General features: G+C 41.4%; 1 protein-coding gene across 5 annotated transcripts in view; it reads right to left on the bottom strand.

Moving 5' to 3' along the window:
* Positions 1–1,546: 1,546 nt before the first annotated feature.
* Positions 1,547–15,551, bottom strand: part of LOC124135223 (putative transporter SVOPL) — a 75,359-nt gene continuing 61,354 nt past the window's right edge. For all 5 annotated transcript variants that reach the window (XM_048396338.1, XM_048396340.1, XM_048396343.1 and 2 more), the window contains 8 exons: positions 15,336–15,399; positions 13,912–14,037; positions 11,340–11,474; positions 9,624–9,771; positions 8,844–8,924; positions 8,187–8,380; positions 5,854–6,057; positions 1,547–4,299 (listed from right to left, as the gene is read on the bottom strand). In XM_048396338.1, the coding sequence (XP_048252295.1) occupies positions 4,270–4,299; positions 5,854–6,057; positions 8,187–8,380; positions 8,844–8,924; positions 9,624–9,771; positions 11,340–11,474; positions 13,912–14,037; positions 15,336–15,399 (982 nt within the window). In that variant the 3' untranslated portion in view covers positions 1,547–4,269. The remainder of the gene's footprint in view (positions 4,300–5,853; positions 6,058–8,186; positions 8,381–8,843; positions 8,925–9,623; positions 9,772–11,339; positions 11,475–13,911; positions 14,038–15,335; positions 15,400–15,551) is intronic.

Raw genomic sequence — 15,551 nt, 5'->3', positions numbered from 1 at the left:
TTACTATAGATAATCTGTCATGTTTCATATTACTATAGTCAATCTGTCATGTTTCATACTACTATAGCTAATCTGTCATGTTTCATACTACTATAGTTAATCTGTCATGTTTCATATTACTATAGCTAATCTGTCATGTTTCATATTACTAAAGTTAATCTTTCATGGGAAGACAGATTAACCGTAGCCATATGAAAGAATCAGGCTTTCTTTTGAGTAGTATACATCACATCAATATGTCAAAAGCTACGTCAACTTACAAGAAGTGAACAAGGTATGTCTGTGCTACTTTTCTCGAACGTTTAGTCCGGATTCCTTGTCAACCAAATCTTCATTAACAAATAGGTGCTTACTGTGGCAGAATAAAAACATGTCACTCATAAAGAAATGAAATGTTGAGGTCAGAAGCACAAAACAAATGTGTATGCCTATCTGTGTTTGACCTTATGTGATATGTCCCAATAAACTAGGGAGGGTGGGAGGTGGCCCAGTTGTCTAAGGCAGTTGTTGGAGCTGTGTTCCTTAGGCCTGCCAGGATCCTGTGACCTTGTGTTTGAATCCCAGATTGGCCCTGATTATGGTTTGTCAGCAATATAATAATGCTCATGGGTGGTATATGCAGTCATTGACTTTAACCACTAGTCCAAAGGCCGCGTCTAGTAAATTTCGCATTGGTCCAATAAGTTCAGTTATAAAGAGTGAGTGAGTGAGTGAGTTGGGTTTAACACCGCTTTTAACAGTATTCCAGTTATATCACGGCGTGTCAGCTTAATGTGGGAGGAAAGCCCGAAGTGATGCAGGTCTTAGAGGTTTACCACTTCGGTGAAACCCACGAGCACGGGTATGGTGCTGACAAACCTAGAAACATAATCGGGGTGTACCGGGATTCGAACCGACAATCATAGGAGTTATAAAGAGTCCATGTGATAACACTAAAATGTAAAATGTAAAATGATGCTAAGAGCTGAGTTTGGGGTAGTAGACTCAAAAGTTGTTGGCACAGAGCAGAAAAGGTCGACGTCCTTCATCACTTTGTATTTATGTTCGCCCCTCCTTTCTACAAACACACTTCTACAACTACATAAGGTGGAGTGAGTGATATAGGATCTAGTCTTATTGAAGACGTTGGCAATGGCACATCTGGTCAAACTCATGGTCAAGGCCCGGTGAAGACAAACCAAGGATCATAACTGGAGTGATTCTCGGATTCAAACCAATGACGCTGGCAGCCAAGGGACACAATTCACACAGCTGGGATAGGAACTTAGATGAAGGTTTTGGATAATGATGGGTTAGGGTTAAGGTTAAGGTTAGTGTAAGGGTTAAGGTTTTTGGTAGTGGCTGGGTTAGGGTTGAGGTTTTTGGTAGTGGCTGGGTTAGGGTTGAGGTTTTTGGTAGTGGCTGGGTTAGGGTTTGTGGCTTTTGGTAGTTGCTGGGTTAGGGTTGAGGTTTTGGGTAGTGGCTGGGTTAGGGTTAAGGTTTTGGGTAGTGGCTGGGTTAGGGTTAGCTGGATGGAAGACACTCTGCACATGGCTAAACAGTTTTGGGTAGTGGCTGGGTAAGGGTTGAGGTTTTGGGTAGTGGCTGGTTTAGGGTTGAGGTTTTGGGTAGTGGCTGGGTTAGGGTTGAGGTTTTGGGTAGTGGCTGGGTTAGGGATGAGGTTTTGGGTAGTGGCTGGGTTAGGGTTGAGGTTTTTGGTAGTGGCTGGGTTAGGGTTGAGGTTTTTGGTAGTGGCTGGGTTAGGGTTGAGGCTTTTGGTAGTTGCTGGGTTAGGGTTGAGGTTTTGGGTAGTGGCTGGGTTAGGGTTAAGGTTTTGGGTAGTGGCTGGGTTAGGGTTAGCTGGATGGAAGACACTCTGCACATGGCTAAACAGTTTATACACTGCTGTCTGTAAAAACTGGTGATACCTATATCAAGTAACATTTATTTACACCAACTGCCACATGCAAAGCACAACTTACATTTCATTATCGTCATTATATATCAATAAAGTAAATGACATATTCAACATATTTGGCTATCTTATCATTCACAAGACATCTCAGTACAGTGAAAACTCATTAATATAGAAAGTACCTTTCCTTGTGAAATCATCAGGATTAATAAATTTCCGGATTAACGAATCATGGGTTCATGGGTGCAGAGTAATGTGACTATATATGTGATGGTGGGATTCCAGAACAACCGGTCCAGGCTTATGAGGCCTCACTTTAGCCATGGTAACGGAGCCTTGATGATACTTGGATCATAAGAGTAACTGAACAAGTATCCTGTGGGGACTGTGGGAGAGGGTTAAGGTTAGGGTTAGGGTTAGGGTTAGGGTTAGGGTTAGGGTAGGGTTAGGGTGCCTCATACCGTCCAAAGAGTCAACTAAAATGGTTCTTGGCCAATCATGTATCAATGTAGGGCATAGTCTTGTTTGTTTGTCATAGGAATAGCTAAAATATTGCCGACATAGGCATAAAACAAACATAATTACTGTATGTGACGTAATAAGCGCCCCACTCTAATAAGCGCCCATGGCGATATTTACTAATATATTGGCTAGTGAACAATCCCAATTAGCACCTCTTCCGATTGATCAATGTAAATTATTATGGGCAATTAAATTCTGGAAAAATATATCTGTCGTATAAAAACATTTCAGGCTGCCAGCATAAACTACAAAATTTATCTTCAACTCTGTTTTTTTCACCAAAATAATATTCTAATAAGAGCCCCCTATTTCTAATTTTGAGAGCGCCCTGGATGCTTATTATGTCAAATACAGTATAATTCAAATGTATCTTTCACAGAATCACATGATCTTCATGAATGTACAGATAATCTCAGTTTGTGAAACATGCTTAAATGGTGATACCATGCATCCTGTGACCATCACAGAAACTCCATATAAAAGACAGTGGATCCACTTTCAGAAACTCCATATAAAAGACAGTGGATCCAGTCTCAGAAACTCCATATAAAAGACAGTGGATCCAGTCTCAGAAACTCTATATAAAAGACAGTGGATCCAGTATCAGAAACTCCATAGAACAGACAGTGGATCAAGTATCAGAAACTCTACATAAAAGACAGTGGATCCAATATCAGAAACTCGACCTAAAAGACAGTGGATCCAGTATCAGAAACTCCATATAACAGACAGTGGATCCAGTATCAGAAACTCTATATAAAAGACAGTGGATCCAGTATCAGAAACTCCATATAAAAGACAGTGGATCCAGTATCAGAAACTCCATATAAAAGACAGTGGATCCAGTATCAGAAACTCTATATAACAGACAGTGGATCCAGTATCAGAAACTCTATAAAACAGACAGTGGATCCAGTATCAGAAACTCCATATAAAAGACAGTAGATCCAGTATCAGAAACTCCATAGAACAGACAGTGGATCCAATATCAGAAACTCGACATAAAAGACAGTGGATCCAGTATCAGAAACTCGACATAAAAGACAGTGGATCCAGTATCAGAAACTCCATATAACAGACAGTGGATCCAGTATCAGAAACTCTATATAACAGACAGTGGATCCAGTATCAGAAACTCTATATAACAGACAGTGGATCCAGTATCAGAAACTCCATATAAAAGACAGTGGATCCAGTATCAGAAACTCCATATAAAAGACAGTGGATCCAGTATCAGAAACTCTATATAACAGACTAGGGAGCCAGTATCAGAAACTCTATATAACAGACAGTGGATCCAGTATCAGAAACTTCATATAACAGACAGTGGATCCAGTATCAGAAACTCCATAGAACAGACAGTGGATCCAGTATCAGAAACTCCATATAAAAGACAGTGGATCCAGTATCAGAAACTCTATATAAAAGACAGTGGAATCAGTATCAGAAACTCCACATCAAAGAAAGCACCAGATACTGTTCACAGAAGCCGATGGCTCTAACATGGACGAGGATGCCATCCACGAGCTGAGTTTATACATCTGTACCAACAATCAACCATACATGTAGTCACCCATGGTCATTTATACTCAAGGTCAAGTTTATCACAAGTATTTTCACACGTTGTTCCCGATATCATAACAACACAGATACTCCGAGATCTTCCGGTAGAAATACTACCAGGTCAAATAGAATATTAGTTGTCAGCTATCATTGTCAAGTAAGGTCAAGGTTGTAATGGACGTGCTCAATAACAACCGTCTGAAGATCACAAAGTTTGTTTCCACTTGGAAACATGTGTCGTTGTCAGCAAAGCACAGGTATTCTCCGAGAAGACAAGCCATCAGGTCACATCACTTCATCCGTTTGTATGCCACAGTTTGCTGAATCACAAAAAATACTGAATCAAATGACATTTGATATATGATTTTATGAGAACGGGAAACAGGATATTATCATATTCTTACAAATGGGGAGTCATAACAGCTATGTGAGTGAGTGAGTATGGTTTTACGCCGCTTTTAGTAATGTTCCAGCAATATCACGGCAGGAAGACACATTGTACCCACGTGGGGAATTGAACCAATGTCTTCGGCTTGACAAGCAAATACTTTAATCATGAGGCTACCCCCCTCTCCCCCCCCAGAAACAACTTACACCCAGCACTTGGTAACTGCATGAGTGAGTGAATGTTGTTCCAATAAATCAAGTCTGTGCCCGACAAATCAGTCGTTGATATTTTTAGCAATGGATCATGTTGTCAGGGTACAATGACAACCAGAGGTGGGTGAAATGGCGTTTAACATCACGTCCAAGATTATTGCATTTATATAGCATGTGCATGCACATGTGTGTTCGGCTGCTTGTAGTATGGACTAATGCCGATTTTATAACACTAGCCCACTGATTATAAGACCCGTGAAGATTCCGGGGTAGAATAGGTCTTCAGCAACCCATGCTTGCCGTAAAAGGCGACTGTGCTTGTCGTAAAAGGCGACTAACCAGATCGGGTGGTCAGGCTAGCTGACTTGGTTGATGCATGTCATTGATCCCAATTGCGTGGATCGATGCTCATGATATTAATCACTGGATTGTCTGGTCCAGACTCGATTATTTACAGACCGCCGTCATATAGCTGGAATATTGCTGAGTGCGGCGTAAAACAACCAACCCACTGATTATACCACTACCATGCCACAGATTCACATGAATACCCCACTCAGACACAGTATACCGACTCCGAGCTGACCAGTCCTTGTTTTAGCCCCTTAAAACCGAGCGTCAGACAGGGTAACAACAAGTACCATCTTTTAACGTCTTTTGGTATGACGCAGCCAGGGATCGAACCTCTGACCTTCCGCTCTGCGGGCGGATCTCTACCACTGGACCACGGAGGCGGTCAATGACAATGAGAGGCTGGCCAATCAATCACTGTTTTAGTGGGCTCCTAATCTTTGCTCAAAATCAATAGGCAGAGCTCAGCCATTGGTCTCAACAGGCCTGACAAACACAAACCAGTATGGCTCGGTCCATGCTTGCCGTGAATACCCTGACCATGTCTCAATTGTTTGATTCAGGTAAATCCGGGGTAGAATAGGTCTTCAGCAACCCATGCTTGCCCTAAGAGGTGACTATGCTTGTCGTAAGAGGCAACTAATGGGATCAGACTCGCTGACTTGATGCATGTGATCATATCCAAATTGCGTTGATCGATGCTCATGATGTCAATTACTGGATTGTCTGGTCCTGCCTCAATTATTAACAGACCGCCGTCGTATAGCTGGAATATTGCTGAGTATGGCGTTAAACATCAAACAAACAAACATGACATGGCACACCACGGTCATTGGTTTCAACAGCCAGGTAAATAAAAGTGACAGAAACCCTTTCCATAAGCATAAGAAAGTCCATTGTGCCATTCCAACTATATCACTCACCGGCATTATTCGGTCCTTGGTTTCTATGGGCAGGAGAAATGCCGTGATGGCACAGATAAAGCAAAGCAAGCCGTACAGCCATGTTGCTGCAATGATGGATGCTGCCAGGAGGACCTGTGCTACAAATGGGGTGATCATCGCCCCGACGCGGGCCCAGGAAGAGGCTGTGCCCATGCCCAGCGTGCGTATAGACGTCGGGTACACCTGGAACATGTCACAGCGCTTGTACAGTCGTAGACAGAAACAGTGAATATATGCCTAACAATAGGTGGAGGAGGAACACTTGTGATGATATTGAACTTTTTACAGGGCTATTTCCATGACCATGACTATTTCAGGATGCAACAACTAAGTGAGTGAGTTGGCTTTAACACCGCTTTTAACAGTATTCCAGTTATATCGCGGTGTGTCAGCTTAATGTGGGAGGAAAGCCCCAAGTGATGCAGGTCTCAGACGTTAACCACTTCGGTGAAACCCACGAGCACGGGTATGGTGCTGACAAACCTAGAAACATAGTCGGGGCGAACCAGGATTCGAACCCACAATCATAGGTTTCTGGCGTGCCCAAGGGACGCAATCTGCACAGCGAATCGCGGCGCCTTAGACGGCTGGGCCACCTGTGCCCCTTGCACCAACTACGAACCAATAGCAGTTACAATGTCAGTATATACAGACTAGTTAGCTTGAGTACAGGTGTATAAGCATGCTCCGATCTACATTGCTGCTCTTCCAATCACATCCACTCGGACAACCTCGGGCAAATCCCTGCTACTTTGCTTCAGTGTGCATCTTGAATTGGCCAGATGCACTGTGTAGCGTCAGGTAAGTATAAAAACATTGCATTTAATCAGAAATGCTCATGTGTATTAGGGCTGGAACGAGTCCAAATTTACCATATAGTTCTAGATCATTTTTGTCATTAAACAATATATCAAGTGACTAACCACGGGTTGGGGTAGTCCTGTGGGACCCGGGTCATTCTCAGTTCCCACCTGACCAGTGTACCCAAGTACACATCCCAACCCCAGCACCAACTGATTACTAACAGTGAATATACATATCTCTCTCAGTATTTCTAATTATTCAAACATTCTGCTTGATTCAAAGTATACTTATCCTGAATCTTGATCACCGTCTACTGACCTCCTTAATATGCTGTGCCTTGACCTCGAACATTACTGAGTTTATAGTTTCTTACTAATTATATGACTAATTAGTTGACCAATGAACTCACCTACGATGAGTATATATTTGACCCCTCACCTTTCATGAGTATATGTGACCCCTGACCCCATCTCTGCTGAGTGTATATGAGTGACCCCTGACCTCATCTCTGATGACTATATATGTGTGACCCCTGACCTCATCTCTGATGACTATATATGTGTGACCCCTGACCTCATCTCTGATGACTATATATGAGTGACCCCTGACCTCACCTCTGGTGACTATATATGTGTGACCCCTGACCTCATCTCTGATGACTATATATGTGTGACGCCTGACCTCATCTCTGGTGACTATATATGTGTGACCCCTGACCTCATCTCTGGTGACTATATATGTGTGACCCCTGACCTCATCTCTGATGAGTTTATATGAGTGACCCCTGACCTCATCTCTGATGAGTATATATGAATGACCCCCGACCTCAGCTCTGATGACTATATATGAGTGACCCCTGACCTCACCTCTGATGAGTATATATGAGTGACCCCTGACCTCAGCTCTGATGACTATATATGAGTGACCCCTGACCTCATCTCTGATGACTATATGAGTGACCCCTGACCTCATCTCTGGTGACTATATATGTGTGACCCCTGACCTCATCTCTGGTGACTATATATGTGTGACCCCTGACCTCATCTCTGGTGACTATATATGTGTGACCCCTGACCTCATCTCTGATGAGTTTATATGAGTGACCCCTGACCTCATCTCTGATGAGTATATATGAATGACCCCCGACCTCAGCTCTGATGACTATATATGAGTGACCCCTGACCTCACCTCTGATGAGTATATATGTGTGACCCCTGACCTCATCTCTGATGAGTATATATGAGTGACCCCTGACCTCATCTCTGATGAGTATATATGTGTGACCCTTGACCTCATCTCTGATGACTATATATGAGTGACCCCTGACCTCACCTCTGGTGACTATATATGTGTGACCCCTGACCTCATCTCTGATGAGTATATATGTGTGACCCCTGACCTCATCTGATGACTATATATGTGTGACCCCTGACCTCATCTCTGATGAGTATATATGAGTGACCCCTGACCTCATCTGATGACTATATATGAGTGACCCCTGACCTCACCTCTGATGAGTATATATATATCCAGTTGAAGGTGGCGGCAGAGAAACCTCGGACAGCAAACATGAAGCCGGTGAGGACGCTCCTGGACACGGGGATCTGGAGGAGGATGAAGAATAGACCGCACCCAGATAGGTTCACTGTTCCTGTGATCCGACGACCAACCCGGTCAATCAGCAGCCAGTTCACTGGCAAACCTATAACAAAACAGGGTCAATCAGCAGCCAGTTGACTGGCAAACCTATAACAAAACAGGGTCAATCAGCAGCCAGTTGACTGGCAAACCTATAACAAAACAGGGTCATTCAGCAGTCAGTTGACTCAGGTACTCCGCTACATCTACAAGACAATCAATAGTCCGTAAGCGGGAGCCCAAAGTAAGGTTATTCATACCCATTTCAATCACGAGATTTGGCTTGGGCTCCAAATATGCCTCGACAGAAAGGTTGTCCAAACCTTTAGAAAGCTAACCTACATGACATGTTTATTTCGACCAGATCAGAGGCCATATTCGACCACAAATCTCCAGCAAATGACAGTAAAATTTCCAATTTAACCAATATTGTGATTTCCCCTCAGTTTGCCTGCCAACTTAAAGGCACATAGTTTTGAATCCTGAATAAATCCCTCATACATGAACTCTGCTAGACATATACTTACATATGAATTCTCCTAGTGTTGATATAATCATCGTCCTGTAATCATCAGCCGTCAGGTAATTGCACGAACACACATCACTATCTGAAACAGGAGACAACATTCACTGGCACATCACACATCACTCTCTGAAACAGGAGACAACGTTCACTGGCACATCTCACATCACTCTCTGAAACAAGAGACAACGTTAACTGGCACATCCAACATCACTCTCTGAAACAGGAGACAACGTTCACTGGCACATCTCACATCACTCTCTGAAACAAGAGACAACGTTAACTGGCACATCCAACATCACTCTCTGAAACAGGAGACAACGTTCACTGGCACATCTCACATCACTCTCTGAAACAAGAGACAACGTTAACTGGCACATCCAACATCACTCTCTGAAACAGGAGACAACGTTCACTGGCACATCACACATCACTGACAGATTTTGTTGATGATAGTACATTGTATAACTACATTTACAAATCTGGCAATTCAAAAACATGAGTGAGTGAGTATTGATTTATGTCATTCTTAGCAACGTCACAACAGGGGAGGTGATAATAGGCATGCAATTCAGTGTGCACAGAGTAATGTCCCTTGGGCACACCAGAACCTTATGATTGAGGGTCTGAATCCCAGTTGCCCAAATTATGTTTCTAGGTTTGTCAGCACCATACCCGTGCTCATGGGTTTCACCGAAGTGCATCACTTTAGTACACGCTGTGATATAACTGGAATACTGTTCAAAGCGGCGTTCAAACCAATTCACCCTCAAGTTGTAGTTACATTTTTCATTTTCTACTCGCAGGATCTCAGCGCTTGCTAGCACCATGCCGTAGTATGAGAAGGCCGTCCCAAACCACAGCAACCAGAGCTGCAGGGTCGAGCGGAGGTAGTTCTTGTTGAACAGGTCAGAAAACTTGCCACGCTCCACCTGAAACATGGCCACATTGTATGCTCACTACAGTGCATCAGTTGACATCTATTTTTGGCAAGAGAGTTGCAGACGTAAGGTTTTTTTACATTGTCACTCTCAACATGAGAATACTGCACACAAGGCCGTAGTTAACTTTTTTTGACAGGGGGGGGCAAATATTTGAACAAGTATCACTTGTCCACAACTTGTATTTTCAAGTCAAATAGAACTGTTTTCTATAAACAAAATCAAATTCAAACAAATCTTCCATTTGTTTTAATTCTTTTACAATGGCAGATTAAAACATGTCGGCAAGATAAATTTGTTGTATTAAACCACATATGCCTCTCGTGATACTGCTACAACTTATACTTGTTTTTTTTGGTTTGACAGTGGTCTGGAAATAACTGACTTTGGATAAGACAATCCAGTGATGGTTAATGCCAGCAATTATCCATGTCTTCAGGGTACGATGACACAAAATCAACCAAATCACTGAGCCGGACCATCCAATCCACATGGTTGCCTCTTACAACAAGCATTGGGGCGGTCGGGTAGCCTAGTGGTTAAAGCGTTCGCTCGTCACACCGAAGACCCGGGTTCGATTCCCGACATGGGTACAATGTGTGAAGCCCATTTGTGGTGTCCCCCGCTGGGATATTGCTGGAATATTGCTAAAAGCGGCGTAAAACCATACTCACTCACTACAACAAGCATAAGTTGCTGGGGAATAATTCTATCCCAGAATCACCAGTGTTCCTCATATGTACTAAGGGCAGTGTTTAAAATACCCGCTGACCATCAGTCCAAGATGGTCTATTTTGCTGACGGATGGTCAGTTTTGAAAAGTTGCATGCCCAATGGTCAGGAGTTTAATAAAGTTACCAAGTTACCAATCCACCAGTTTATTTATATTGACTGAGAACTAGCAGAACTCACATTAAACAGTTCTATTCTTAAGTTTGCCCTTTTGTAAATTTTATTCATCAGCCTAGAAAATTCCTGACTGGCAACATTTTATTTGGTCCAGTAACTTAGCAATGTCTCCAGTCCAGTTGCCTGACTGAAATTGTGGGGAATGTTATACACTGCTTAGGTCCTTGCTTTAGTAAGCAGCCACCACTGTACTCTGCCCTCCCTCACACATACACATGCTTTATTTTATGTCCCATACTTATATAACACTTACCTAATTCCTCCCTTTGTTGTTTATCAAAACTATTTTGAAGCCTAACTAGTCACAATTAAGCTGGTCAAAGAAAACATAGTCCTTAGTAACATCATACAGTGATCGCTCGCTATTGCGCTCTTCGATAAAGCGCTACTTTGGTTACTATGCATGGTAACGCATGGCTCCCATAATTTATGTACACTTTTAATACTGAGAGTTTTACACAGACATGATTGTATCGTTGTTCGTTGTTCATTTGTACCTTGAAAACCTCTTGTGCAAGGGCAGATCAAGCATTCTTTAAAGGGAGGGGGCCTAAATATAAAATCCTCTCTCCGATAATTTTACTGCCAGACACCCCCTTTTGAAAACCAAATGTAGTAGCCTGTAGTAGCCTGTAGTAGCCTGTACCCACCTCCACAGCTTCTGTTTGTACTAATCTCCCCTTGGGTAGAGATGTTTTGTTTATTTTGGCAGCTCGCTGTAACGCTGCTAGCGCCTCGTCATGCCGACCGGCTGCAACCAGGAACCGGGCAGACTCAGGGATAAACTGTAACAGAACAATACTCCACAGGTAACAGAACAATAGTCCATATTAACAGAACAATACTCCATATGTAACGGAACAATACTCCATATGTAACAGAACAATACTCCATATGTAAAGGAACAATACTCCATACGTAACAGTACATTACTCCAAATGTAACAAAACAATACTCCATATGTAAAGGAACAATACTCCATATGTAAGAGACGAATACTCCATATGCAACAGAACAATTCTCCATATGTAACAGAACAATACTCCATATGTAACAGAACAATACTCCATATGTAACAGAACAATACTCCATATGTAAAGGAACAATACTCCATATGTAACAGAACAATACTCCATACGTAACAGAACAATACTCCATATGTAACACAACAATACTCCATATGTAACAGAACAATACTCCATATGTAACAGAACAATACTCCATATGTAAAGGAACAATACTCCATATGTAACACAACAATACTCCATACGTAACAGAACAATACTCCATATGTAACAGAACAATACTCCATATGTAACAGAACAATACTCCATATGCAACAGAACAATACTCTATATGTAAAGGAACAATACTCCATATGTAACAAAACAATACTCCATATGTAAAGGAACAATACTCCATATGCAACAGAACAATACTCTATACGTAAGAGAACAATACTCCATATATAACAGGACGATACTCCATATGTAACAGAACAATACTCCACATGTAACACAACAATACTCCATATGTAACACAACAATACTCCATACGTAACAGAACAATACTCCATATGTAACAGAACAATACTCCATATGTAACAAAACAATACTCCATATGTAAAGGAACAATACTCCATATGCAACAGAACAATACTCTATACGTAAGAGAACAATACTCCATATATAACAGAACAATACTCCATATGTAACAGAACAATACTCCATATGTAAAGGAACAATACTCCATATGTAACAGAACAATACTCCATATATAACAGAACAATACTCCATATGTAACAGAACAATACTCCATATGTAACACAACAATACTCCACATGTAACAGAACAATACTCCATATGTAACAGAACAATACTCCATATGTAACACAACAATACTCCATATCTCATAGAACAATACTCCATATGTAACAGAACAATACTCCATATGTAACAGAACAATACTCCATATGTAACAGGAACAATACTCCATATCTAACAGAACAATACTCCATATGCAACAGAACAATACTCTATATGTAACAGAACAATACTCCATATGTAACAAAACAATACTCCATATGTAAAGGAACAATACTCCATATGCAACCGAACAATACTCTATACGTAAGAGAACAATACTCCATATATAACAGGACAATACTCCATATGTAACAGAACAATACTCCACATGTAACAGAACAATACTCCATATGAAACACAACATTACTCCATACGTAACAGAACAATACTCCATATGTAACAGAACAATACTCCATATGTAACAAAACAATACTCTATATGTAAAGGAACAATACTCCATATGCAACAGAACAATACTCTATACGTAAGAGAACAATACTCCATATATAACAGAACAATACTCCATATGTAACAGAACAATAGTCCATATGTAACAGAACAATACTCCACATGTAACACAACAATACTCCATATGTAACACAACAATACTGGATGTCACAGAACAATACTCCATATGTAACACAACAATACTCCATATGTCATAAAACAATACTCCATATGTAACAGAACAATACTCCATATGTAACAGAACAATACTCCATATGTAACACAACAATACTCCATATGTAACACAACAATACTCCATATGTAACAGAACAATACTCCATATGTAACAAAACAATACTCCATATGTAACAGAACAATACTCCATAGCTCATAGAACAATACTTCATATGTAACAGAACAATACTCCATAGCTCATAGAACAATACTTCATATGTTACAGAACAATACTCCATATGTAACAGAACAATACTGGATGTCACAGAACAATACTCCACATGTAACACAACAATATTCCATATGTAACACAACAATACTCCATATGTAACAGAACAATACTCCATATGTAACAGAACAATACTCCATATGTAACAGGAACAATACTCCATATCTAACAGAACAATACTCCATATGCAACAGAACAATACTCCATAGCTCATAGAACAATACTTCATATGTAACAGAACAATACTCCATAGCTCATAGAACAATACTTCATATGTTACAGAACAATACTCCATATGTAACACAACAATACTCCATTGGAACAGAACAATACATAAAAAACGACTCAACATAAGAACATAAGAAGCATGTTCAGCGCATCTCACGCACTCACTCACTCACTCACTCTGGACGTCTCCTGAATGTGTGAACACACAGGACTACTTACACAGAGAAAGAACAAGGCCATAACAATGGGAATAGCAGACAAAACCAGCAGCCATCGCCAGCCCAGCGTGGGGATCACCACTGACGCGAGGAACATCTCAAACATGCTGCCAGACGCCCAGAATATCTGCAGACACGAAACACAGAATATCTGCAGACACAGAAACACACTCAGTTGGATATTTTCAATTATGATATATACTTACAAGAAAAATAACATACAATGTTACCATACAGGTAGAAAGATTAAATGTAAGAATTTTACGACACTTTCACATGCGCACTTTACGGATTCTCAATGCTGATTGGACAGCTGAAGAAAGTTCACATCATTACACTATTCATTCATTTGGGACTCACCAGTGAGGTACGAGGAATTACGGATAGAGTCACCAGTGAGGTACGAGGAATTACGGAAAGAGTCACCAGTGAGGTACGGGGAATTACGGATAGTGTTACCAGTGGGGTACGAGGAATTACAGGATAGAGTCACCAGTGAGGTACGAGGAATTACGGATAGAGTCACCAGTGAGGTACGAGGAATTACGGATAGAGTCACCAGTGGGGTACAAGGAATTACGGATAGAGTTACCAGTGGGGTACGAGGAATTACAGATAGAGTTACGAGGAATTACGGATAGAGTTACCAGTGGTGTATGAGGAATTACGGATAGAGTTACCAGTGAGGTAGGAGGAATTATGGATAGAGTTACCAGTGAGGTACGAGGAATTACAGATAGAGCTACCAGTGAGGTACGAGGAATTACGGATAGTGTTACCAGTGAGGTAGGAGGAATTACGGACAGAGCTACCAGTGAGGTAAAAGGAATTACGGATAGAGCTACCAGTGAGGTACGAGGAATTACGGATAGAATTACCAGCGGGGTACAAGGAATTACGGATAGAGTTACCAGCGGGGTACCAGGAATTACGGATCAGAGAGTTACCAGTGAGGTACAACGAATTACGGATTAGAGTTACCAGCGGGGTACAGGGAATTACGGATTGGAAAGTTACCAGCGAGGTACGAGGAATTACGGATTAGAAAATTACCAGCGGGGTACAAGGAATTACGAATTAGAGAGTAACCGTCGAGGTATGAAAAATTACGGATTAGAGAGTTATTGCAAGGTAAGATGAATTCCGGATTAGACAGTTACAAGCAAGCAATAAATAGAATGGGAATTACCTTGAAGTGTTATTCCCCAAGCTAAACCAATCAGATATCTATGTTTGTTGGAACCTCCAAAGGTTATTGTAGCTAACACAGTTTGGTATGTTCAATCTATATGATGTCAATAAAAAGAATTATTGACCAAATAATGCAATATGAATAAAGCCTATGCTTCCATACAGTCTAAAAGTGTCTGTGTGGGTACAGCATGGACACTCATAGGTCATGGGCTACCAGTCATGGCTACTCACCTGGCCTGATATAAGCAGTCTGGCTCGATACTTGGATGGGACGTACTCCGCCAGCAAGGCAAACCTGCAACATGGTGGGACATCATCAAACATGGGGTCGTGAGCTTCTCACAACTCATAGCCGTATCCTGAAGTGGAGCCAGTTTGTTGAACATCTACCATTTGGAGCCAATATGTTAAACACCAACCCTTTGTAGCCAGTTTCTTGAACACCAA

This window comes from Haliotis rufescens, unplaced genomic scaffold, assembly GCF_023055435.1.
Source record: "Haliotis rufescens isolate VD_foot unplaced genomic scaffold, xgHalRufe1.0.p SCAF_15, whole genome shotgun sequence".
Classification (NCBI taxonomy): domain Eukaryota; kingdom Metazoa; phylum Mollusca; class Gastropoda; order Lepetellida; family Haliotidae; genus Haliotis; species Haliotis rufescens.
The sequence above is the reverse complement of the archived record's forward strand: the minus strand, read 5'-3'. Positions and strand labels throughout refer to the sequence as shown.